The 24,215-nt window shown below is 42.4% G+C and overlaps 2 protein-coding genes across 6 annotated transcripts in view; both read left to right on the forward strand.

The window, feature by feature from the left end:
* The window catches only part of LOC121299047 (tenascin-like), a 57,879-nt gene extending 56,428 nt beyond the window's left edge, over positions 1-1,451 (forward strand). For all 5 annotated transcript variants that reach the window (XM_041226531.1, XM_041226530.1, XM_041226534.1 and 2 more), the window contains one exon: positions 789-1,451. In XM_041226531.1, the coding sequence (XP_041082465.1) occupies positions 789-890 (102 nt within the window). In that variant the 3' untranslated portion in view covers positions 891-1,451. The remainder of the gene's footprint in view (positions 1-788) is intronic.
* Positions 1,452-8,597: 7,146 nt separating this feature from the next.
* On the forward strand, positions 8,598-23,887 carry LOC121299059 (proteasome subunit beta type-7-like). The gene is made up of 8 exons (XM_041226560.1): positions 8,598-8,766; positions 13,716-13,809; positions 17,891-17,988; positions 18,900-19,040; positions 21,931-22,046; positions 22,362-22,420; positions 22,955-23,106; positions 23,359-23,887. The coding sequence occupies exons 1-8, from the start codon at positions 8,702-8,704 to the stop codon at positions 23,468-23,470; spliced, it is 837 nt and encodes a 278-aa protein (XP_041082494.1). The 5' UTR covers positions 8,598-8,701; the 3' UTR covers positions 23,471-23,887.
* Positions 23,888-24,215: the final 328 nt, after the last annotated feature.

Below are 24,215 nucleotides of genomic sequence, written 5' to 3' on the forward strand. Positions count from 1 at the left end.
GTGTTTCTATGGGGTGTAGTCGTGGTGTTTCTGTGTGTGTGTGTTTCTATGGGGGTGGGGGTGTGTGTGTGTGGGGTGTGGTGTTTCTGTGGGGGTGTGTGTGTTTCTATGGGGTGTAGTCGTGGTGTTTCTGGGTGTGTGTGTTTCTATGGGGGTGTAGTCGTGATGTTTCTGGGTGTGTGTTTCTGTGGGGTAGTTGTGGTGTTTTCTGTGTGTGTGGTGTGTTTCTATGGGGGTGTAGTTGATGTTTCGGGGTGTGTGTGTGTTTCTATGGGGTGTAGTCGTGATGTTTCTGGTGTGTGTTTCGGGGTGTGTGTGTGTTTCTATCTGGGGTGTGTGTGTTTCTGGGTGTGTGTGTGTTTCTAATGGTGTAGTCGTGATGTGGGTGTGTGTGTTTCTATGGGGGTGTAGTCGTGATGTTTCTGGGTGTGTGTGTTTCTAAGGGGGTGTAGTCGTGGTGTTTCTGGGTGTGTGTGTTTCTATGGTGATGTTTCTGTGTGTTTGTGTTTCTTTGGGGTGTGGTCGTGGTGTTTCTGGTCATGATGTTTCTGGGTGTTGATACGTGGTTCTAAACAAAAAGTTGATCTCTGAACAGGAATTAGGATCAAATACCAAGAAATAATGCAATAAAATTGCTAAACAAACATCATTGTATTTAAAATACTTCATAGATTTATTAGAAATTGAGCAAGATTGACATTCAGATTTGTATAAAACCAAATTCTCTCTCTCTCCTCTCTCCCATCTCTCCCCTCTCCCCTTTCCTCTCTCCCCTCCTCTCATCTCAGGGAGTGAACTGGTTTGACTGGAAAGGTTTGGATTTCTCCATCCCCTTCACTGAAATGAAGATGAGACCCGCCAACTTCCAGTCAGCGAGGAGAAGCATGTAGACACCACTCTGCCTTATCCTCCCCCCTCACATAGAGACCACCCTGCCTCATCCTCCCCCCCCTCGCAATAGAGACCACCCTGCCTCATCCTCTCTCCCTCGCAATAGAGACCATCCTAACAGAGCCTCCCTCTCTCGCAATAGAGACCACCCTGCCTCATTCTCCCTCTCGCAATAGAGACCACCCTGTCTCAGCCTCCCTCCCTCGCAATAGAGACCACCCTGTCTCAGCCTCCCTCCCTCGCAATAGAGACCACCCTGTCTCAGCCTCCCTCCCTCGCAATAGAGACCACCCTGTCTCAGCCTCCCTCCCTCGCAATAGAGACCACCCTGTCCCAGCCTCCCTCCCTCGCAATAGAGACCACCCTGTCTCAGCCTCCCTCCCTCGCAATAGAGACCACCCTGTCTCAGCCTCCCTCCCTCGCAATAGAGACCACCCTGTCCCAGCCTCCCTCCCTCGCAATAGAGACCACCCTGTCTCAGCCTCCCTCCCTCGCAATAGAGACCATCCTAACAGAGCCTCCCTCTCACGCAATAGAGACCACCCTAACAGAGCATTTAGCACACCCCCCACCCCCACCCCCACCCCCCCCCAGCCAATCAAAACGCCACATTTCACAACATTCCAGTATTTGAAGTGTGAACAATAGCCTAGCAACAGACAGCCATTAATTAAGCGTTCTTTTCTTTCAGTTAATAGTCCAGTTGACCCTCTCTTTCCCAGATATAGCTGAGCTGGCCGGTCTGGGAGGTGCAGTGAAAGATCACTGGCTGGCTGCATTCCAGTGTAATGTTGTCAGGTATAGCTGACTCAGGAAGTAGTCGTGTGACAGATGTGAACGATGACGTACGTCCACACAGCAAACATGAGATGCGAAACTGTGCTGTCTGAGGTGTAGCTGAACGTCAGTGGAAACACCCTGCAGCTTACCTCGCCCAGACCACCCAGCTCAGCTATACTGGGGAAGGCAGTGGAAACGAGGCAGGAGTTTCTTCTCGTTTGAGCTTGACAGGCTTCATGAGAAGACACTCCTATATCGTTTCACGACACTGTGACACTGCAATGCCAGCGTGTATTACCCCCTGTGCGTAGGTCATTCTTATTGTTATGTTAAGCAATAATTATTTGAATATAACAGGAATCATTTCACACAGTTTGAGAAACTTCTTTTTTTTTATATAAAGGGTAACCTACCGGTATATTTCTACTGTCTTTAAAACAAACCAAAAAAAAAGTAATCTCCCATAGTCAGCTGAAACGGATTGGCAGGTGCGACAGCCAATATGTACAGAGTTAAAGAGGTGAGGGAGTGGCTAATATTGGATGTGGGCGTGGTTTGCTGTTTTAAGTGTGTTTTATATACAAAGGGGTGGGGCTTCCAATTGTACAGCACAGCACTTGTTCAAACCACAGAAAAAAAGCTTAAATTTTGTATTATATAAAATGTCTTTATATATAAATATTATATATATATATATATATATATATATATATATATATATATATATATATATATATTGAGTGATATATATGATATATATGTTGTGTGTGTGTTTGGGGGTGTTTGTGTATTAATTTGTTTTTTTTTGGAAATGCTAGTGTGTATTTTATTGTACACTTCTATTGATAAATGCAGCAAAACCTTTACAACATTCTAAAATGAATTGAGAAATGTTTTGTCTTTCTCTTGTCTTAAATTGAAGACAAAACACAGCAATACAAGTTCTGTTTTTTTTATAGTTCAATGTTTCATCTAGGCATCACAGAACGAGAATGCTAATATATATATATATATATATATATATATATATATATATATATATATATATATATATATATATATATATATATATACACACACACACTGCCAAGCCACTTTATTAAGACCTGTCCCCAATATAGCACTGGGACACCGTTGGGCCTGATCAAAGTTTTGACATGGCCTAGACACCATGAGGTGCTGGAAGGTGACTCATGGGATCCATTCAGTCATATTTACTGCAGAGAAGGAGGCAGATGATTCAAGTTCATCCCAGCCATGCTCGGCTGGAATGAAATCACTGTAGTGGCCGTGCAAGATGCCTGAAGTCTCTCTGTCTCTCAACTCACCAGCAGTATCAGGGTTTAGTATCTCAGAGTAATCCCAGGGACCCAGGGTGTACCAGGAAAACATGAAACTATTTGAATCAGGGACAATGTCAGAATAGGTCTCATTGGAGTTCCAATGATTCTGAATGGAGTTCTTGTATGTTTCTTAATGTCGCTAATATGTATTTCTCCATCCGTCCCAGCTGCCTGCTTTATTTTTTTTTAATTTTGGAGGAATTAGTGAAGTAGTTTTTCTCTGTATTTTTTGGTTTGATGTTAATGTCACTGAGATTGGGTCCTTTGGTAGTGTGTTGTTAGCGTGTTGTTCTCTTGGTGTCTTGGTGTTTCTTTTTCAAATGGACATGTGGCATCATACGTCCCGTCAAAACTAGGCCAACTGTGTGTGTGCGTGTCTGTGTGTGTGTGTGTCCAAAAAAATAAACAAAAATAACTCCCTTAACTATTCAGAGAAGTGTGTCTGCCTCTCTCTCTCTCTCTCTCTCTCTCTCTCTCTGTCTCTTTCTCTCTCTCTCTCTCTCTCTCTCTCTCTCTCTGTCTCTTTCTCTCTCTCTCTCTCTCTCTCTCTCTCTGTCTCTTTGAATCTGTTTGTCTGTGTTCTCTTGCCCCATTGGCTGGACCACAGTGACACGTGAACGGGAAGTTAATTATGAGGTGTGACGTCTCCTTCCTGTCTGGCAGTATCAGGTCACTCTGTCTTGTGTGTTTGGTATATTTACATTGATATCTATAAATGCATATATGCAGAAATGTACCCGGGGAAACACATCCCAGCTGTAGGTTTATATAATAAAACGTCTCCATACTCTGTGTGTATGTGTCACAGTGCTGTTCCAGCTATCACATATTCATATACAAAGACAGTCTGCTTTCTCTTCAAAGAGACAATCTGACTCTAAGGACAGGTGGCTACAAGAGACAACCAAAACAGAAAGATTTCCTATAGAAGTTGTTTCCCCTCTAATGAGCTGCCTCAGGGGGGTTATCTGCAGAACTCATTTGTTGCCACATTCTTATTTCAGTGTGTCTTGAACCCTGTGCAGTTCTGATCAGGTTTGGTAAAGCACAGTGAAAGCATTATAAAGCACACAGAGGTACGGTAAAGCACAGAGGCATGGTAAAGCATAGGCAAGCATTGTAAAGCACAGAGAGGTATGGTAAAGCATAGACAAGCATTGTAAAGCACGGTGAGGCATGGTAAAGCATAGGCAAGCATTGTAAAGCACAGAGAGGTATGGTAAAGCATAGGCAAGCCTTGTAAAGCACAGCAAGGCCTGGTAAAGCATAAGCAAGCATTGTAAAGCACAGAGAGGTATGGTAAAGCATAGGCAAGCATTGTAAAGCATAGGTAAGCATTGTAAAGCACAGATACTTATGCTGTAACAGCACTGTTAAACATGTAGATTAAACATAACATTTATGCAAACAAGTTCAAAATCAATATTCAGGTGGACAGAATACAAATGTTTAATGTATAAAATGGAGATATCTATTACAAATTATTATGGATATTGCCACTATCCAACCCTATCAGCAAATTCAGATATAACAAATTATTTTACCAGTGCATTCAGCAACGCAAAAATCTGTCAGAAAATGACATCAATAAATAAGCCAGGCCATAGCAAAAATAAGCAAGATGTGTACAGTGTGATATGACACATTAGCAATGTGTTACTGTTAAGTGTTTTCAACAAACTAGAGCCATAAAACCAGAGTTTCTCAGCCCTGGTCCTGGGATCCCCTTTGTCTGCTGGTCTGGATTCCAAATGGTCTCTTTAACAGAACCCTTAATTGAACTAATAATTTGATTTTTTTTTTTTTTTTTAAACTGTTTAGCTTATGAAAAGTTGGAGCTTTTATATAAAAGTTCCTTTTATATAACTTGAAATCTCCATTGAAGAAACACTTTAAATGCTTGATTTTCTTCTTCCCTGATTGAGTTGCCTATAAAAAATATGAACTGTTATTAATACCAACAGATAAATTATTCATATAGGTTATTCAAGTAGATTTAGGCATACATTGACAACAATATATTAAACACACATCTAAAGCCACTATAAAAAATAATTTGAATTAACTGGGCTGGTCCATTGCTCTGTATCACGGCGTGCACAGCAGCACCGTTATTTTTCTGTAAATCTATCTGCAAATAATGATATTTATCATTTTTAATCCATTTTAAATACAATTGTACAAAGAAAGAAAAGAATTGGCCTTACTTTGGGTTCGTGCGTCTATAAAAATGTGACCCAGAGACTTAAACTTGGTTTTTAAGCGCTCAATGCTTATTAAACACACACAGGTCCTCTTCAGAGCACTTACTAAACACACACAGGTCCTCTTCAGAGCACTTACTAAACACACACAGGTCCTCTTCAGAGCACTTACTAAACACACACAGGTCCTCTTCAGAGCACTTACTAAACACACACAGGTCCTCTTCAGAGCACTTATTAAACACACACAGGTCCTCTTCAGAGCACTTACTAAACACACACAGGTCCTCTTCAGAGCACTTATTAAACACACACAGGTCCTCTTCAGAGCACTTATTAAACACACACAGGTCCTCTTCAGAGCACTTACTAAACACACACAGGTCCTCTTCAGAGCACTTATTAAACACACACAGGTCCTCTTCAGAGCACTTATTAAACACACACAGGTCCTCTTCAGAGCACTTATTAAACACACACAGGTCCTCTTCAGAGCACTTACTAAACACACACAGGTCCTCTTCAGAGCACTTATTAAACACACACAGGTCCTCTTCAGAGCACTTACTAAACACACACAGGTCCTCTTCAGAGCACTTACTAAACACACACAGGTCCTCTTCAGAGCACTTACTAAACACACACAGGTCCTCTTCAGAGCACTTATTAAACACACACAGGTCCTCTTCAGAGCACTTACTAAACACACACAGGTCCTCTTCAGAGCACTTACTAAACACACACAGGTCCTCTTCAGAGCACTTACTAAACACACACAGGTCCTCTTCAGAGCACTTACTAAACACACACAGGTCCTCTTCAGAGCACTTACTAAACACACACAGGTCCTCTTCAGAGCACTTACTAAACACACACAGGTCCTCTTCAGAGCACTTACTAAACACACACAGGTCCTCTTCAGAGCACTTACTAAACACACACAGGTCCTCTTCAGAGCACTTACTAAACACACACAGGTCCTCTTCAGAGCACTTACTAAACACACACAGGTCCTCTTCAGAGCACTTATTAAACACACACAGGTCCTCTTCAGAGCACTTATTAAACACACACAGGTCCTCTTCAGAGCACTTACTAAACACACACAGGTCCTCTTCAGAGCACTTATTAAACACACACAGGTCCTCTTCAGAGCACTTACTAAACACACACAGGTCCTCTTCAGAGCACTTACTAAACACACACAGGTCCTCTTCAGAGCACTTACTAAACACACACAGGTCCTCTTCAGAGCACTTACTAAACACACACAGGTCCTCTTCAGAGCACTTACTAAACACACACAGGTCCTCTTCAGAGCACTTACTAAACACACACAGGTCCTCTTCAGAGCACTTACTAAACACACACAGGTCCTCTTCAGAGCACTTACTAAACACACACAGGTCCTCTTCAGAGCACTTATTAAACACACACAGGTCCTCTTCAGAGCACTTATTAAACACACACAGGTCCTCTTCAGAGCACTTACTAAACACACACAGGTCCTCTTCAGAGCACTTACTAAACACACACAGGTCCTCTTCAGAGCACTCACTAAACACACACAGGTCCTCTTCAGAGCACTTACTAAACACACACAGGTCCTCTTCAGAGCACTTATTAAACACACACAGGTCCTCTTCAGAGCACTTACTAAACACACACAGGTCCTCTTCAGAGCACTTATTAAACACACACAGGTCCCTGACAAACTCTGTTTGGTGCCTACAGATGAATATTGTCACCTGACATAACCAAACACGTAACGGTTTTACATTCGCGTAAAGAAACCAAACGTGTGAAAGAGTGCAAAGAAGAGCGACCAGAATTATTCCGGGCTTAAAAGGCATGTCATATGCAGACAGGCTAAAAGAATTGAATCTGTTCAGTCTTGAACAAAGAAGACTACGTGGCGACCTAATTCAAGCATTCAAAATTCTAAAAGGTATTGACAGTGTCGACGCAAGGGACTTTTTCAGCCTGAAAAAAGAAACAAGGACCAGGGGTCACAAATGGAGATTAGACAAAGGGGCATTCAGAACAGAAAATAGGAGACACTTTTTTACACAGAGAATTGTGAGGGTCTGGAATCAACTCCCCAGTAATGTTGTTGAAGCTGACACCCTGGGATCCTTCAAGAAGCTGCTTGATGAGATTTTGGGATCAATAAGCTACTAACAACCAAACGAGCAAGATGGGCCGAATGGCCTCCTCTCGTTTGTAAACTTTCTTATGTTCTTATGTTCCTTATGTGTGCTTAAGCTATACACAGTACCGTCTTGGGTCAAGAGCATTTGTGGTGTTTTTGTTTTATTTATTTATTTATTTATTTATTTTCATTTATTCATTTTTCAGCCACGATCAATATTGTCACCTTAAGTGGACTCTGTTTCTCTAGACATGTAACACAGTTGACCGGTAACGTGGTTGACTTGCATAGCAAAGTTTGGCCTTTCTTCCCCATGCGGTAAAGAGCATGGGAGCAAGGTAGCTTAAAAAAAAAAAAAAAAGAAAAGAAAAGACGAAAAATTGCTTATACAAATATTTGAGGTTATTTCCTGTACCTTCCTCCTTTGTGACAATGTCACATACTGACAATCATATGACTTTACTCTCCAGTAATAGGATTGACAATGGATTTAGGGACAGTACTAAATATTTTCATTTATATGAATATACATTGATTTACACACTTATAGTTGAAAAACAACATACTAAGTTGTGTTTTATGATAAGGGTGAGATTTTTTAAATACATTAGGATTTAGTGAGTTAAATTCTTAAGGACAGTAAAAAAAAAAATGAATAGGGACAGTGCAGATTTATCCTTAAAAAATAGTGGGGGGGTGGGGGGGAGGTCACTTTTAAATGCTATCTAGTGTGTTTTTACTAGTGATTGTGTATAGGAACTACTTAATACTGTATGATGTATTAATTTCTTTGAGTAGAATCAGTTATTTTATCCAAAATATGGCACTGGGACACTAAAGGCACTCTATTGATGGAATGACCCGCCTATCAGTGGTTAAAGCCTGGTTCTGTAGGCATTAATAAATGATCACTTTAATGCAAACACTAAAAATAACGTCATTTTGTAAATACCATGTGAATACAGATCATCTCGTTATGACATGCTCATTTAAATACATTAGCATGCAATTTATTTAAAGTAATACGGAAATCATTAACGTATACAGTAATTGCAATTAGCGCCCTTTCGTAAATGAGTGCCTTTGAATAACCCAACCCATCAATAAACTGCCAGGTTGCAACACACCCGGTTCGCCGCGAGAGGGAGACAGCGCATTACATCTTCTGAACTGTCCTGCACTGAGAGGTAATTTTTGCTGTAAAGACATCATGTGATAGAAAAGATGAAAGTGAAAGTTTAATTTTTGTGTTGTATGTAAGTTTGTGCGCACGCAGCAAGCAAGTCATCTTCCTGTCTCTCCATCTCTCTGTGATCTACTCCCATTCCACGATGCTGCTCAGTGCAAAACCTAGCTTCGCTCCTGTCTGGGGATTCAACTTTGAAAATGTTCAGAGGTGAGTTTTTGAGTTTCGTTCAGGTAGAATCGACACAAGCCTCTTAAGGCAGGTATGAGGCCTAGCACTGTTATAGCAACACTGATGAAGGTGTGTGTGCTTGACTTGAGTTACCAAAGTTAAGGAAATGGAAGAACTGGTTTTAGAAAACTTTTTTTTTTTCTACCTGAGGATAAATACCGGAATAACTGTTGCAAAAATCACCAAAGAAGTTTCAGAAGCTATAGGTTATCTTTGGAAGGCAGTAAAACACAGTATTGAAAACTGTTTACAGAAAGTCGGCAGTTTTTCTTTTAACAGTTTGACATATAATATATGTAGAGAATATAGAGAATTGGTAATACTTACTGGAATAGTCATATTCTGTATATGAACTGCTTATAAACTTGTCTGCTCGGATATCGGCTGATATTGGATTTGGGGGGGGTGGGGGGTTCCCTGGCTCTAGTTTTTTTTTTTTTTAATCCCTGGATCTGCCCTTTCAGTAGTCTTCCCCTCCAATAGTAGCGCTCTTTAACAAGACACATTAACCAATGAAAATCAACTAGGTTGACGTCATTTCAACCTGTTTTCAAAATGTTATACTGAACAAAAAAAAAAAATATCGTCAGGATACTAAAAATCCATAGTAGCTTTTTTTAAACAGCCCCAGAGCCAAAGACTGGAACTTTTACCCGCCGGGGGGGGTTTACATTGTGCGCCTCAGGTGTATCAAGGCTTGCCACGGGGTTTTGTTGTTTGTCTATGTAATCATCCCTGCAAGTAACATAATAATTCAATTAAAAGTAGTTATTTAAAATTACACCAATGTACAAAAATTTAAAAAAAAAACCCTAAAACACAGGTTAAAAAAACTAACGTTTGATCAGAAGCGATACTGAAGAGGCATCGTCGATTGGGAAAACCTTTAATTAAGAAGTGGAAGGTACCGTCTACACAAATTCTTCAAGCTTACACTATTGTTAATTAAGTTAAATTCTGCTACGCTAAAGAAATAAATACACTAATTAGCAGTATAATGCTCATTCATATCCTAAAACAAAGAATGCAGCACAATTAAAATATCCAATCAATGTGACGCTTGTACTGTCTATTACACATTGTTACTTCGTCGTCATTCTCAATGAGACATAATCGTACTGGCCGCACTATTTGGAAGGGAACCCGTATTTCGCACTAATAGTGCCAAATACTGGCAGGTGGCACTGTTTGACCTAACACAGGTGTCCCAACCGATACAGTCTCCCTGTGCTAGTGCCTCTGAAAGTCGAGAGATGCAAGCGTCAAAGGCGGCTTTAAAATCGTTGACCATGTCATAACTGGCTTTCATCAAGAAGAGATCGGAACTGAAATTCGTCATGTTTTATTTTCAATACTATAATGGGTTAATACTTCTTGCACGTAGTCTGCATGTTATTTGTTGTGATTTCAGTTAAAGAGACACTCATCAAAACCATAATCTATATAAATAAACAACAAGCAATGCCAAGGACGAGTTAGCTCTGAATAATGTATTAAGGGCATGGGTTCTCGTCGTGTTTACTTTCCTTTTAAACGACTCTGAGCACTGTTTAATGTCTGAATTAAAACTGAGAAATGTTTTAATGTTAACGTGTGAAATTAATTCTAGTCCTAATGTATGTGTGTGTGTGTAACTCTGAACACGGAGGAGAGGTAGTCCGTTTTCAGTTATTTTTTTAAAAGGAAAAAAAAAAAAAAACTTTCAACTTAATGTACATTTTAAAAAGGTGCAAGAGCGGCACACATCAAAAGATTAGTCCGTTCACTTTCCTGAGAAATACTTTACAACACTGCCTCCCCTGGTCTTCCGCTCTGCGCATGCGCAGTTAGCAAAAACACACGCTCATACTGGAAGACCGTACTGGTTACGGTACCAGCCCTCCAGGGACCAGTGCTTAAACAGGGCTTATGAAAGAGACATACTTCTGCTGTGTTTTATTGTATTGTATTAAGTTTGGAGACAGGTTAAGGAACAGATCATATTAATAATTGTGTTTTCCTTTAATGTAACCTGTTCTAATAAGCCCTGTTCACAAACCGGAACGATGCTGGTAAAATTAGTTTTGGTTTAGAATATACCAGACACCACTTTCTGTCCTAACTCACTTTTCAAAACCAGTTTTGAGCGATACTATTGTGTTATATCTGCCCAAGTCTGGTTTATATTGATACACTTCATTACAAAGATTCTGTATTACACAAGATACTCCACTCCACGGATTCTCTATGGGGATCTCCCGTCTCACTGGGATAGCTCGGGAGAAGATTTTCTATCGGCCATCAATGGAGCAGTGGCGGATTGAGCTGATTTTATTTGTTTAAAAAATATATAAAAAAAAAAAAAAAAAACTTGTGAATTCTATTACATTCTTGCCCGGGGTGTGTTAACGCAAAATGAACTTTTCTGGCCGCGGTAGCAGAGGTGGCGCATGTGCAGAAAACAGAGCTGAGCGTTCGAGTTGAGGATAGCTTGTGTGGTGACGTCAAACCGGCACCTGAATGACAGCAGTACTAGCGTAGAGAAGCGCTGATGCACACGTTTAATAATTCAAATAAAAAGAGTGACCAAAACAAAACACTTCAAAACAAAACAGCAAGGGGGCCAAAACAGACACGAACAAAACACACAAGTATCGTGCTGGTGTATAACCAACACGCCTAGCAATTGCTATTTCCCTGCTATTTACTATTTTACCCTGTACAGCTAAAGCTGCTTGTTTTATATTGTGGCGGAGAGATTAACTGGGGTTTCTCATATGCGTGGTCACAGCCAATTTGTCAATAATCACTCCCTGTTGACCACGCATTCTAACGATTTTATCTGGATGGGGCATTTTAACCCTATCCAGGCTGTCAAAGAATACAGTAAACAGTGTTTTTAACACACCAAACCATACATTCAAATAATACACAACAAATACAAAATAATACATATACACACAAGGGCGTGGTGTAACCCATCACAGCGCTTCACACAGAGTAGACAGGAGCAATTATAAAACAGACATGAGCGTTTCACACAGAGTAGACAGGTGTAATTATAAAACTTAAATGGTAGCTGTCAGTTTTATATATTTTTAGTTCTTTAACTTATCTGTAAAATATATATATATATATATATATATATATATATATATATATATATATATATATATATATATATATATATATATACATACACACACACACACACACACACACACACACAGTGGCTTGCAAAAGTATTCAGACCCCTGACCAATTCTTTCATATTACTGAATTACAAATGGTACATTGAAATTTCGTTCTGTTTGATATTTTATTTTAAAACACTGAAACTCAAAATCAATTATTGTAAGCTGACATTGGTTTTATGTTGGGAAATATTTTTAAGAAAAATAAAAAACTGAAATATCTTGCTTGCATAAGTATTCAACCCCCACACATTAATATTTGGTAGAGCCACCTTTCGCTGCAATAACAGCTTTAAGTCTTTTGGGGTAAGTATGTACCAGCTTTGCACACTGTGTCGGAGTGATTTTGGCCCATTCTTCTGGGCAGATTTGGTCGAGGTTGTTCAGGTTGGTTGGGTGACGCTTGTGGACCGCAATTTTCAAATAGTGCCACAGAGTCACCTTTTTGTTTTTGAGCCACTCCAATGTTGCTTTGGCCTGGGGCTTGGGATCATTGTCCTGCTGAAAGGTGAATTTCCTCCCAAGCTTCAGTTTTTTAGCGGACTGAAGCAGATTCTCTTGCATTATTTTCCTATATTTTGCTCCATCCACTCTTCCATCAATTGTAACAAGATGCCCAGTCCCTGCTGATAAGAAGCATCCCCACAGCATGATGCTGCCACCACCATATTTCACTGTAGGGATGGTATTTCTTGAGGCATGGGCAGTGTTAGGTTTGCACCACACATAGCGCTTTGAGTTTTGACCAAAAAGCTCTATGTTGGTCTCATCTGACCACAATACCTTTTCCCATATTGCAGCTGGGTCACTCTCATGCTTTCTGGTAAACTCCAGATGTGCTTTCAGATGTTACTTTTTGAGTAACGGCTTCTTTCTTGCCACCCTCCCATACAGGCTAGTGTTATGCAGAGCTCTCGATATGGTTGACTGGTGCACCATTACTCCACTCCCAGCCACTGAACTCTGTAGCTCCTTCAAAGTGATTGTTGGCCTCTCTGTGGCTTCTCTCACAAGTCTCCTTCTTGTCTGAGCGTTGAGTTTTGATGGACGGCCTTTTCTTGGCAGTGCCTGGGTGGTGTGATGCAGCTTCCACTTCCTGATTATTGATCCAACTGTGCTCACTGGAATATCAAAACACTTGGATATTATTTTGTACCCTTTCCCTAATCTATGCATTTGTATTACTTTGTCTCTAACTTCTGTAGAATGCTCTTTGGTCTTCATTTTCCTTCAGATTAACAGCCTTACCAATGATCCTTCAACAGTGGGGTTTTTATCCAGAAAATGTGACGGCAACTTTAATGGTTCACAGGTGGAGGCCAATGGTAAGGTAATTGTGTCTTTGTTAGGGCAGTTTCTTTCATCGATGCAAACTGGGAGCTTCCACAGCACAGGGGTTGAATACTTATGCAAGCAAGATATTTCAGTTTTTATTTTTCTTAAAAATATTTCTCAACATCATCTTACAATAATTGATTCTGAGTTTCAGTGTTTAAAAATAAAATCTCAAACTGAACAAAATTTCAATGTACCATTTGTAATTCGGTAATATGAGAGAATTGGTCAGGGGTCTGAATATACCTGAACGAATATTGAAATTATGAGCGAATATCTGAACATAAAAAGTCCTGCGTTCGTCCGAGCATAAATATATTTGTACTGTTTTATTTCTATATTGTTACAGTGTTGTTGTGGTGTTGTATTGGTGTTACAGTGCTGTTGTGTTGGTGTTACAGTGTTTTTGTGTGTTCACAGGAATGCCATGCTGGAAGAGCAGATGTCTGGACAGGGGTTCAAAGCCCCCAAAGCACGGAAGACTGGCACCACCATCGCAGGGATTATATTCAAGGTAAGCGCAGTGTAATAGATCTGCTCCCAGCAGCCAATGAGTTCATAACATTGACAGCAGCGCACCCACACTAACCTTATAAAAGTGACCCACAGTAAAAGCACAGTGAAACCATGGTAAAGGATAGCGAGGCATGGTAAAGCATATTAATAAACATATCAAACCAGGGTAAACTATGGGAAGTGTTGAGTATAACCAAGGGAAAATTGAGGGAACTGTAAAACCACTGTGCTGCTCTAAGGGTTACTTTGCTGTGCGGGTTCATGTTTGATGTGGGTGCTGTGTGTGTGTGCGGGTTCGTGTTTGAAGCGGGTGCTGTGTGTGCTGGTTCATGTTTGAAGCGGGTGCTGTGTGTGCGGGTTCATGTTTGAAGCGGGTGCTGTGTGTGCTGGTTCATGTTTGAAGCGGGTGCTGTGTGTGCTGGTTCATGTTTGAAGCGGGTGCTGTGTGTGCGGGTTCATGTTTGAAGCGGGTGCTGTGTGTGTGTGCTGGTTCATGTTTGAAGCGAGTGCTGTGTGTGCGGGTTCATGTTTGAAGCGGGTGCTGTGTGTGCTGGTTCATGTTTGAAGCGGGTGCTGTGTGTGTGTGCTGGTTCATGTTTGAAGCGGGTGCTGTGTGTGCTGGTTCATGTTTGAAGCGGGTGCTGTGTGTGTGTGCTGGTTCATGTTTGAAGCGGGTGCTGTGTGTGCTGGTTCATGTTTGAAGCGGGTGCTGTGTGTGCTGGTTCATGTTTGAAGCGGGTGCTGTGTGTGCTGGTTCATGTTTGAAGCGGGTGCTGTGTGTGCTGGTTCATGTTTGAAGCGGGTGCTGTGTGTGCTGGTTCATGTTTGAAGCGGGTGCTGTGTGTGCTGGTTCATGTTTGAAGCGGGTGCTGTGTGTGTGTGCTGGTTCATGTTTGAAGCGGGTGCTGTGTGTGCGGGTTCATGTTTGAAGCGGGTGCTGTGTGTGCTGGTTCATGTTTGAAGCGGGTGCTGTGTGTGCTGGTTCATGTTTGAAGCGGGTGCTGTGTGTGTGTGCTGGTTCATGTTTGAAGCGGGTGCTGTGTGTGCTGGTTCATGTTTGAAGCGGGTGCTGTGTGTGTGTGCTGGTTCATGTTTGAAGCGGGTGCTGTGTGTGCTGGTTCATGTTTGAAGCGGGTGCTGTGTGTGTGTGCTGGTTCATGTTTGAAGCGGGTGCTGTGTGTGCGGGTTCATGTTTGAAGCGGGTGCTGTGTGTGTGTGCTGGTTCATGTTTGAAGCGGGTGCTGTGTGTGCTGGTTCATGTTTGAAGCGGGTGCTGTGTGTGTGTGCTGGTTCATGTTTGAAGCGGGTGCTGTGTGTGCTGGTTCATGTTTGAAGCGGGTGCTGTGTGTGTGTGCTGGTTCATGTTTGAAGCGGGTGCTGTGTGTGCTGGTTCATGTTTGAAGCGGGTGCTGTGTGTGTGTGCTGGTTCATGTTTGAAGCGGGTGCTGTGTGTGCTGGTTCATGTTTGAAGCGGGTGCTGTGTGTGTGTGCTGGTTCATGTTTGAAGCGGGTGCTGTGTGTGCTGGTTCATGTTTGAAGCGGGTGCTGTGTGTGCTGGTTCATGTTTGAAGCGGGTGCTGTGTGTGCTGGTTCATGTTTGAAGCGGGTGCTGTGTGTGCTGGTTCATGTTTGAAGCGGGTGCTGTGTGTGCTGGTTCATGTTTGAAGTGGGTGCTGTGTGTGTGTGCGGGTTCATGTTTGAAGCGGGTGCTGTGTGTGCTGGTTCATGTTTGAAGCGGGTGCTGTGTGTGTGTGCTGGTTCATGTTTGAAGCGGGTGCTGTGTGTGCGGGTTCATGTTTGAAGCGGGTGCTGTGTGTGTGTGCTGGTTCATGTTTGAAGCGGGTGCTGTGTGTGCTGGTTCATGTTTGAAGCGGGTGCTGTGTGTGTGTGCTGGTTCATGTTTGAAGCGAGTGCTGTGTGTGCTGGTTCATGTTTGAAGCGGGTGCTGTGTGTGCTGGTTCATGTTTGAAGCGGGTGCTGTGTGTGCTGGTTCATGTTTGAAGCAAGTGCTGTGTGTGCTGGTTCATGTTTGAAGCAAGTGCTGTGTGTGCTGGTTCATGTTTGAAGCAAGTGCTGTGTGTGCTGGTTCATGTTTGAAGCGGGTGCTGTGTGTGCGGGTTCATGTTTGAAGCGGGTGCTGTGTGTGCGGGTTCATGTTTGAAGCGGGTGCTGTGTGTGCTGGTTCATGTTTGAAGTGGGTGCTGTGTGTGCTGTGGTTCATGTTTGGGTGCTGTGTGTGCTGGTTCATGTTTGAAGCGGGTGCTGTGTGTGCTGGTTCATGTTTGAAGCGGGTGCTGTGTGTGCTGGTTCATGTTTGAAGCGGGTGCTGTGTGTGTGTGCTGGTTCATGTTTGAAGCGGGTGCTGTGTGTGCTGGTTCATGTTTGAAGCGGGTGCTGTGTGTGTGTGCTGGTTCATGTTTGAAGCGGGTGCTGTGTGTGCTGGTTCATGTTTGAAGCGGGTGCTGTGTGTGCTGGTTCATGTTTGAAGCGGGTGCTGTGTGTGCTGGTTCATGTTTGAAGCGGGTGCTGTGCTGTGTGTGCTGGTTCATGTTTGAAGCGGGTGCTGTGTGTGCGGGTTCATGTTTGAAGCGGGTGCTGTGTGTGCTGGTTCATGTTTGAAGCGGGTGCTGTGTGTGCTGGTTCATGTTTGAAGCGGGTGCTGTGTGTGCTGGTTCATGTTTGAAGCGGGTGGTGCTGTGTGTGCTGGTTCATGTTTGAAGCGGGTGCTGTGTGTGCTGGTTCATGTTTGAAGCGGGTGCTGTGTGTGTGTGCTGGTTCATGTTTGAAGCGGGTGCTGTGTGTGCTGGTTCATGTTTGAAGCGGGTGCTGTGTGTGCTGGTTCATGTTTGAAGCGGGTGCTGTGTGTGCTGGTTCATGTTTGAAGCGGGTGCTGTGTGTGCTGGTTCATGTTTGAAGCGGGTGCTGTGTGTGCTGGTTCATGTTTGAAGCGGGTGCTGTGTGTGTGTGCTGGTTCATGTTTGAAGCGGGTGCTGTGTGTGCGGGTTCATGTTTGAAGCGGGTGCTGTGTGTGCTGGTTCATGTTTGAAGCGGGTGCTGTGTGTGCTGGTTCATGTTTGAAGCGGGTGCTGTGTGTGCTGGTTCATGTTTGAAGTGGGTGGTGCTGTGTGTGCTGGTTCATGTTTGAAGCGGGTGCTGTGTGTGCTGGTTCATGTTTGAAGCGGGTGCTGTGTGTGCTGGTTCATGTTTGAAGCGGGTGCTGTGTGTGCTGGTTCATGTTTGAAGCGGGTGCTGTGTGTGTGTGCTGGTTCATGTTTGAAGCGGGTGCTGTGTGTGCTGGTTCATGTTTGAAGCGGGTGCTGTGTGTGCTGGTTCATGTTTGAAGCGGGTGCTGTGTGTGCTGGTTCATGTTTGAAGCGGGTGCTGTGTGTGCTGGTTCATGTTTGAAGCGGGTGCTGTGTGTGTGTGCGGGTTCATGTTTGAAGCGGGTGCTGTGTGTGCTGGTTCATGTTTGAAGCGGGTGCTGTGTGTGCTGGTTCATGTTTGAAGCGGGTGCTGTGTGTGCTGGTTCATGTTTGAAGTGGGTGCTGTGTGTGTGTGCGGGTTCATGTTTGAAGCGGGTGCTGTGTGTGTGTGCGGGTTCATGTTTGAAGCGGGTGCTGTGTGTGCTGGTTCATGTTTGAAGCGGGTGCTGTGTGTGCTGGTTCATGTTTGAAGCTGGGTGCATGTTTGAAGCGGGTGCTGTGTGTGCTGGTTCATGTTTGAAGCGGGTGCTGTGTGTGCTGGTTCATGTTTGAAGCGGGCGCTGTGTGTGCGGGTTCATGTTTGAAGCAGGTGCTGTGTGTGCTGGTTCATGTTTGAAGCGGGTGCTGTGTGGATTCCTGTTTGAAGTGGTTCATGTTTGATTGCTTCATTGTGAGGCGCCCTATCCCTATCAGTGACAGCTCAAAGTGAAACCCCTTTATCAGCATCTCTGAGTGACAGCTCACAATGAGACCCCTTTATCAGCTCCTCTGAGTGACCGCTCACAATGAGACCACTCTATCAGATCCTCTGAGTGACAGCTCACAATGAGACCCCTCTATCAGCTCCTCTGCAGGTGACTCTGTTTTATCCTGCAGGATGGTGTGATTCTGGGAGCTGACACCAGGGCCACTGATGACATGGTGGTGGCCAATAAGAACTGCATGAAGATCCATCACATCGCTCCCAACATCTAGTGAGTACGAGACCAGAGACACTGAGAAACCCTGCTGGGTTGTATTCATGTGGAGATGCGTTATTATTGCCTTGTTATAAACGGGATAACATGGAATCCCTTTCAACCTTTTGTGAAAGTGTTCCATAGTAAAAGCACAGCAAAGTGTATTAAAGCACAGTGACAGCATGGTACAGTTTCCCATAGTAGAAGCATAGCAAAGTGTAATAAAGCACAGTGAAGCATAGGTAAGCATTGTAAAGAATAGTGAGGTATAGTAAAGCATATTAATAGACATGACAAACCAGGATAAACTGTGGTAAATACATATAAGCATGGTAAAACTGCGGTCACTCGCGCAGGTCCACGCTGCGGTCACTCGCGCAGGTCCACGCTGCAGTCACTAACAAATACTAATAAAACTAACATCCCTCCCCTTAATGTTAAAGTGAGCATCACAAACAAAATAGTCCCAAAACATTTCTCTGCCATGCACATCCATGCATCACACAGGGTCTCAAACACACCCATTCACTACACAGGGTCCCCAACACACAGGGTCTCAAACACACCCATTCACTACACAGGGTCCCCAACACACAGGGTCTCAGACACATAGGTCTCAAACACACCCATTCATTACACAGGTCTCAAACACACCCATTCATTACACAGGTCTCAAATGTGTAGTTTTGAAAGAAACACGTGTTTTTAGCAAACATGCATTTTCATTTCAAAACTAGATGTCTACACTGCACCGGTGAAATAAAGACATGCTTTCAAATCGTGTTGCACTTCCTTGGTCACTGTACCTGGCTTCTTCCCTGTAAATAACCAATCAGCTGCCTTCTCTGTGGACTGACATGCTAGAGGCACTAGCCAGACCGTGTTGAGTTGATTCAGCCCCCCCCCCCCCCCCTCTCCTCCCCCAGCTGCTGCGGAGCGGGCGTGGCTGCGGACGCCGAGGCCATCACGCAGATGATGTCATCGCAGCTGCAGCTCCACGCCCTGTCGACAGGACGGGCTGCCCGCGTCGTCACGGTTACCACGTTGCTCAAACAGATGCTGTTCAGGTAGGTGAGGAAACCGAAACTAAACTCAGACAGGCGCTCAGCTTCACTCAGATCAGCCTGCTTTATGTTGTAATGAAACCATTATATATATATATATATATATATATATATATATATGTATGGAAAGAAGTCTTATTGCACAGCAGTTTCACTACATTCATACATAGGGCATTTTTATATCAGGGCTAGGAGTTCACTTTTTAAGGCAGTAGTTAGGATTTGCTAGCTGCCTGATAAGTAGGTAGCAAAATTGTCTTATTCAGTAGCAGTTTATTAGACTAATAATTAAATAAACAAATAATTTAAAACATAAACCCCTACCTGCTGTTTTAAATAGACTGAATATTCCAAATTATCACATATCAGGCCAATATTTAAATCAGAAAGTATTTAATGAAACCAGCTTGTACTGGAACTAATGCAATTCCTTGTCAAAGTGTATTTTTTTTTATCCTTAAGTTCTACAAGAATGCAACCATCTGCGTCATCTAAGCATTTGATATGCCATCAGTACGGTTACGTTTCATTGGTGCAAATTAAGTGGTACGAAATGATCTTTTTATGTCTTCAGTTGTTGATTTCAGTAACTAACAAATCATACACACCTATAAAGACAGCGATTTAAAAAGTAACGTGTGCCACAATATCGTAGAATCCTGCATTGTGTGAACTGATAAGGTTACAACCACAAGCTAGCTGTTTTGAAAATGAAAGCTTATTCCAGCACGATACGTCTACATTTAAAAGGTTCGTGCAACGTTCTATACTGACTGGTTTGTTCATAAATATAATTACACAGCTGGCTTGTTTATTTAGTTTTAAAGTTAAAAAAAAATATATAATAGTATTATATTTGTTGTTTAAAATCCCAGAAAACTAGCAATACTTAGATCCCACTGATTAATATTAATGAGTGGAATAAATTAGCAGTAACACCTTGTGAACTAGCCACATGACTGAGCTCTGATGGGCTGAATTATTCCCATCATAAAATGTCTTATGATCCTGTAGCTTTGTATGTATTTTATTTTGTAGTATATTTCAGTTTTTATTAGTATTTTTTTTATTTATTTTTTGGTACTAGAGAAACCTAGGGAAACAGTGTATCGCATTTTGAAAAGACTTTGCTAGGAGTATCACTGTCAAAGTAAACGAATTCTTCCTTTGTAATATATTGTATAGATTGCCAGTAAACGTTAATTTGGTTTACATTACTAGTTTCTGTATTTTGTTCATGCATTCTAGTCACATGCAATGACACCTCATTTATCCACGGATTTCACACATGCGTGGACCTATGTTCCCGCAAGTGCATGGATAAATGGAGTTACATTGTGTGTGTGTGTGTGTGTGTGTGATGAAATAAAATTTATTGAAGAAACTGGAACAACTTTATATAAAATATTTCAGAACCACCTTTCATTAATTAGAAATAAAACAAAATGAATGAACCAATAGTACAGCACTTCATCAGTTTGTAGTATTAGAACAGCTAAAATTAGACAATGCGATATATAGAAGAATAAAAGAAAGTAAATGGATAAATAGATTGAACACAATTATGCCAGCGGGACTCAAGAGAAAAGAATGAACTAATTAACTCCAATAAATATGTAACATTTAAATAAATAAATAAACAAAATTCATTCAAAAGCTGTGCATGCTGATGCTCTGGGGAGACCATATCAAGGCTGATCCTCAGAACCAGCATTGCATGATAATATAAATTTATATAATGTTAATTAGAAATAATATAGATTTAACGATAAGTAAAAATGAAGTCACAATATATAGAACATCATTACATCACATAAGAATAAATCATGGATTTGAATATAAACAATAACAAGTAGTTGTCATGCAGTCAAACACCTATAAATACCGCCAATGTTTTGATTCAAACACAGGCTCTCTTGAGAAAGATATGTACAACATTTCGAAATGTTGGGCAGCTGGCTCTTTGAGCTAAATATATATGTGTGTGTGTGTGTGTGTGTGTGTGTGTGTGTGTGTGTGTGTGTGTGTGTGTGTGTGTGTGTGTGTGTGACAGTAAAGGTGCACAAAGTACAACATAAATACAAAAGTATTTAGGACGTTTCGGACAGGGGTCCTTCATCAGCTAAAATGCCATCAAGTCCAGTGATTTGTTTGTTTTTAAGAATGAAAGTTAGCTTGCTTTCTGTCTGCTTTCTGGTGCCTGTGTTCCATAGCATTTGTAAGTTCCACAGACAGTGACATCATCAATAGAATATCCATCAGTATAAAAATCTATAGCTACAGGTGACAAGGTGGATTTAATCAGAATGCTTCTGAGGTATTCTACAAAGCCATCTGCTAAATGTCTTTTACTCTCCAACATAGCAAGTTGCACTTTTTGCAGATGATGCTGCAACGATCAGCAAACCTAATGCAAAGACTATAGCAAAAGCTATTAGCGAATGAAAATGAAAATGAATGTAACTTCTCTGAAATTATGTGAGTACCCAGGGTAGCAGGACTGAGCGACAGAGCCAAGAAAATTGCAGGATCAGCCAGGTAGAACTATAACAGAATGTGCATTTGAAATGTGCACCGTTCACATAAATACAGATAGAATCAATGAATTCCTTAGCAACGCATCTCCCGTTGTGCGCCCCAGATGCTTCCATAAAGGCACGCAGGCACCCAATAACCAGTGGCAGGGTCTCCCTGTCACACAGGCATATGAGGGTCCCATTTTTGGGACCATGCTAACACCTCTTCTTTGCGTGTGAAAATCTCCAGTGAAAGAGAATTTAATGTGAGAACAAGCTGTGCCACTTTCAGCAATGTGTAGTTACAGCCTAACCTTTTCATTGTGGGCGGAGTCTTGTTATTGTGATGTAACAATGCCCCTTGTTTCTCCCCCCAGGTACCAGGGCCATATTGGCGCCTCCCTGATTGTGGGCGGGTACGATGTGACTGGGCCACACCTCTACACCATCTACCCACACGGCTCCACTGACAAGCTGCCCTACGTTACCATGGGTACGGGCTAGAGCGTGAGGGGGCAGGCTGTAAATAGAAACAGCAAAATCCTTTTTTCACCTGAACAAGAAACTTTTGAGGTCCTGAAAGCTCCTTTATATCATCCCCAGCTATGATCAGGATAGGATTCAAACCAAATGGAATGAGTCACCCTGCACTCGACTATGGAAGGCACTCCCCATTCTCTGCATGTGTAGTGAGCCCCTGTTCCTCGGTGTGTCCTGTGCTCTCTTGTGTAAAGTAAGCCCCTGTTCCTCAGTGTCCAGGGCTCTCGTGTGTAAAGCTCTTGTAATCAAGTAGATTTTTCTGTCACAGGGTCTGGATCTGCGTCTGCGATGGCTGTGTTTGAAGACCGGTTCAAGCCCAACATGGAGGTAAAACCAACATTGCTAAAAATGTGTTATAAATGTGTTGGTGTGTGATTCTGGACCCTCTCTTTCTGTCCTGTCTTTGTAGTTCTCTGTGTGTGTGTATGACTATGGACTGTGTTCTTGTGGCTGTTGTAGTTCTGTGTAAGTTCTAGATCCTCTTGTGCTCTGTAGTTCTAGACTATTTCATGACTGTAGTCAGTGAGTGTTCTAGACTCTTGTGGTTGTGTAGTTGTGTATGTTCTATACTCTCTTGTGACTGTAGTTCTGTCTGTGTTCTAGATACTCTCGTGACTGTGTAGCCCTGTGTGTGTTCTAGGATCTCCTATGACTAATTATGTCTGTGTTCTAGATACTCATGGCTGTGTAGCCCTGTGTGTGTTCTAGGCTCTCCCATGACTGTTGTTCTGTGTGTGTGTGTACTAGACGATTTAACGACTGTGGTCTTGTGTGTGTTCTGGGCTGTCTGGGTTCTAGACTATTCTGTGTGTATTGGGTTTCTCTGCTGACTGTGCTTTTGGTTCTTTCTCTGTGTCTCAGTTGGAGGAGGCCCAGCGGCTGGTTCAAGATGCCATCACGGCCGGTATCTTCTGTGACCTGGGCTCCGGCAGCAACGTGGACCTGTGTGTGATCAGCAAGGGCAGTGTGGACATCCTGAGACCCTTCAACCAGCTGGGCAAGAGGGGGCGCAAGTGAGTACAGAGAGAGGAACATAGAGAGAGTAAGAGGATACACAGAGAGATTCACTGAGAGAGATCAGAGTACAGAGTCAGAGAGACAGTGAGAGGCAGAGACAGAGAGTTTGATACACACAGAAACTCACTCTCTCTCTCTCTCACACACACACACACACACACACACACAGTTATCGTCAAGCTAGTTCCAATAGTATGATGAACCTTTCAAAGTAATTCTAATATTGTCTGTCTCTCCCTATCTCTCAGGCACGGGCAGTACCGTTACAAGCAGGGCACTACGGCCATCCTGACCAAGACGGTCACTCCCATCGCAGTGGAGCTTGTAGAGGAGACTGTCCAGCGAATGGACACTGAGTAGCATCCACTACAGGCACCCTCACCTGTGTGTCTGTCTCAAAGGGCTCCTACCCTCCCCGTCACATTACACGCTGATCCAGTTTTTGTCAGGATGCTTAGTAAAAGCAGTAAATAATAATGTAAGCAGAAGTCACAATAAATAATGATACAGAACAAAATCCATTTGAAAATGTTCCCACAGTAAAAGCATAGCAAAGCACAGTAAAAAGCGAGTCAAGGCATAGGTAGCATTGTAAAGACCAGAGAGGTGTGGTAGAGCATATAAAATAAATGGTAAACTCATGGTAAATGTACTGTATAACCATGAGGGAAAAACTACTAAATTATACCAGAGCAATGCTTCAGCCCCCTTGCTGTGTCTTTATCAACTTTTTTGTAGTTTTTTTCTTGCAATTCAATGAAAAGGATTATTACTTTATGATGTTGTTGTGTTTTGTTTGTGTCAAGTACCACATTAAATATTGCTGTCATATTGTCTGGGATCAATAAGCTACTAACAACCAAAAACGAGCAAGATGGGCCGAATGGCCTCCTCTCGTTTGTAAACGTTCTTATATAGAGAGGATACACCAGAGAGAGAGAGAGAGAGAGTGCAGGTGTAGTTATTCCACAGTATCACCATACTATATAGAGAAGATAAAATGCAATGAAGTACGAGTAAACTATTTTGTTTACATTTCACAAAATAGTGCAACTTCTGCCGGTACTTGTAGGATTTTCACTATTATTTGAATAACTGTCACAGT

This window comes from Polyodon spathula, chromosome 24, assembly GCF_017654505.1.
Source record: "Polyodon spathula isolate WHYD16114869_AA chromosome 24, ASM1765450v1, whole genome shotgun sequence".
NCBI classification, from domain to species: Eukaryota; Metazoa; Chordata; class Actinopteri; order Acipenseriformes; family Polyodontidae; genus Polyodon; species Polyodon spathula.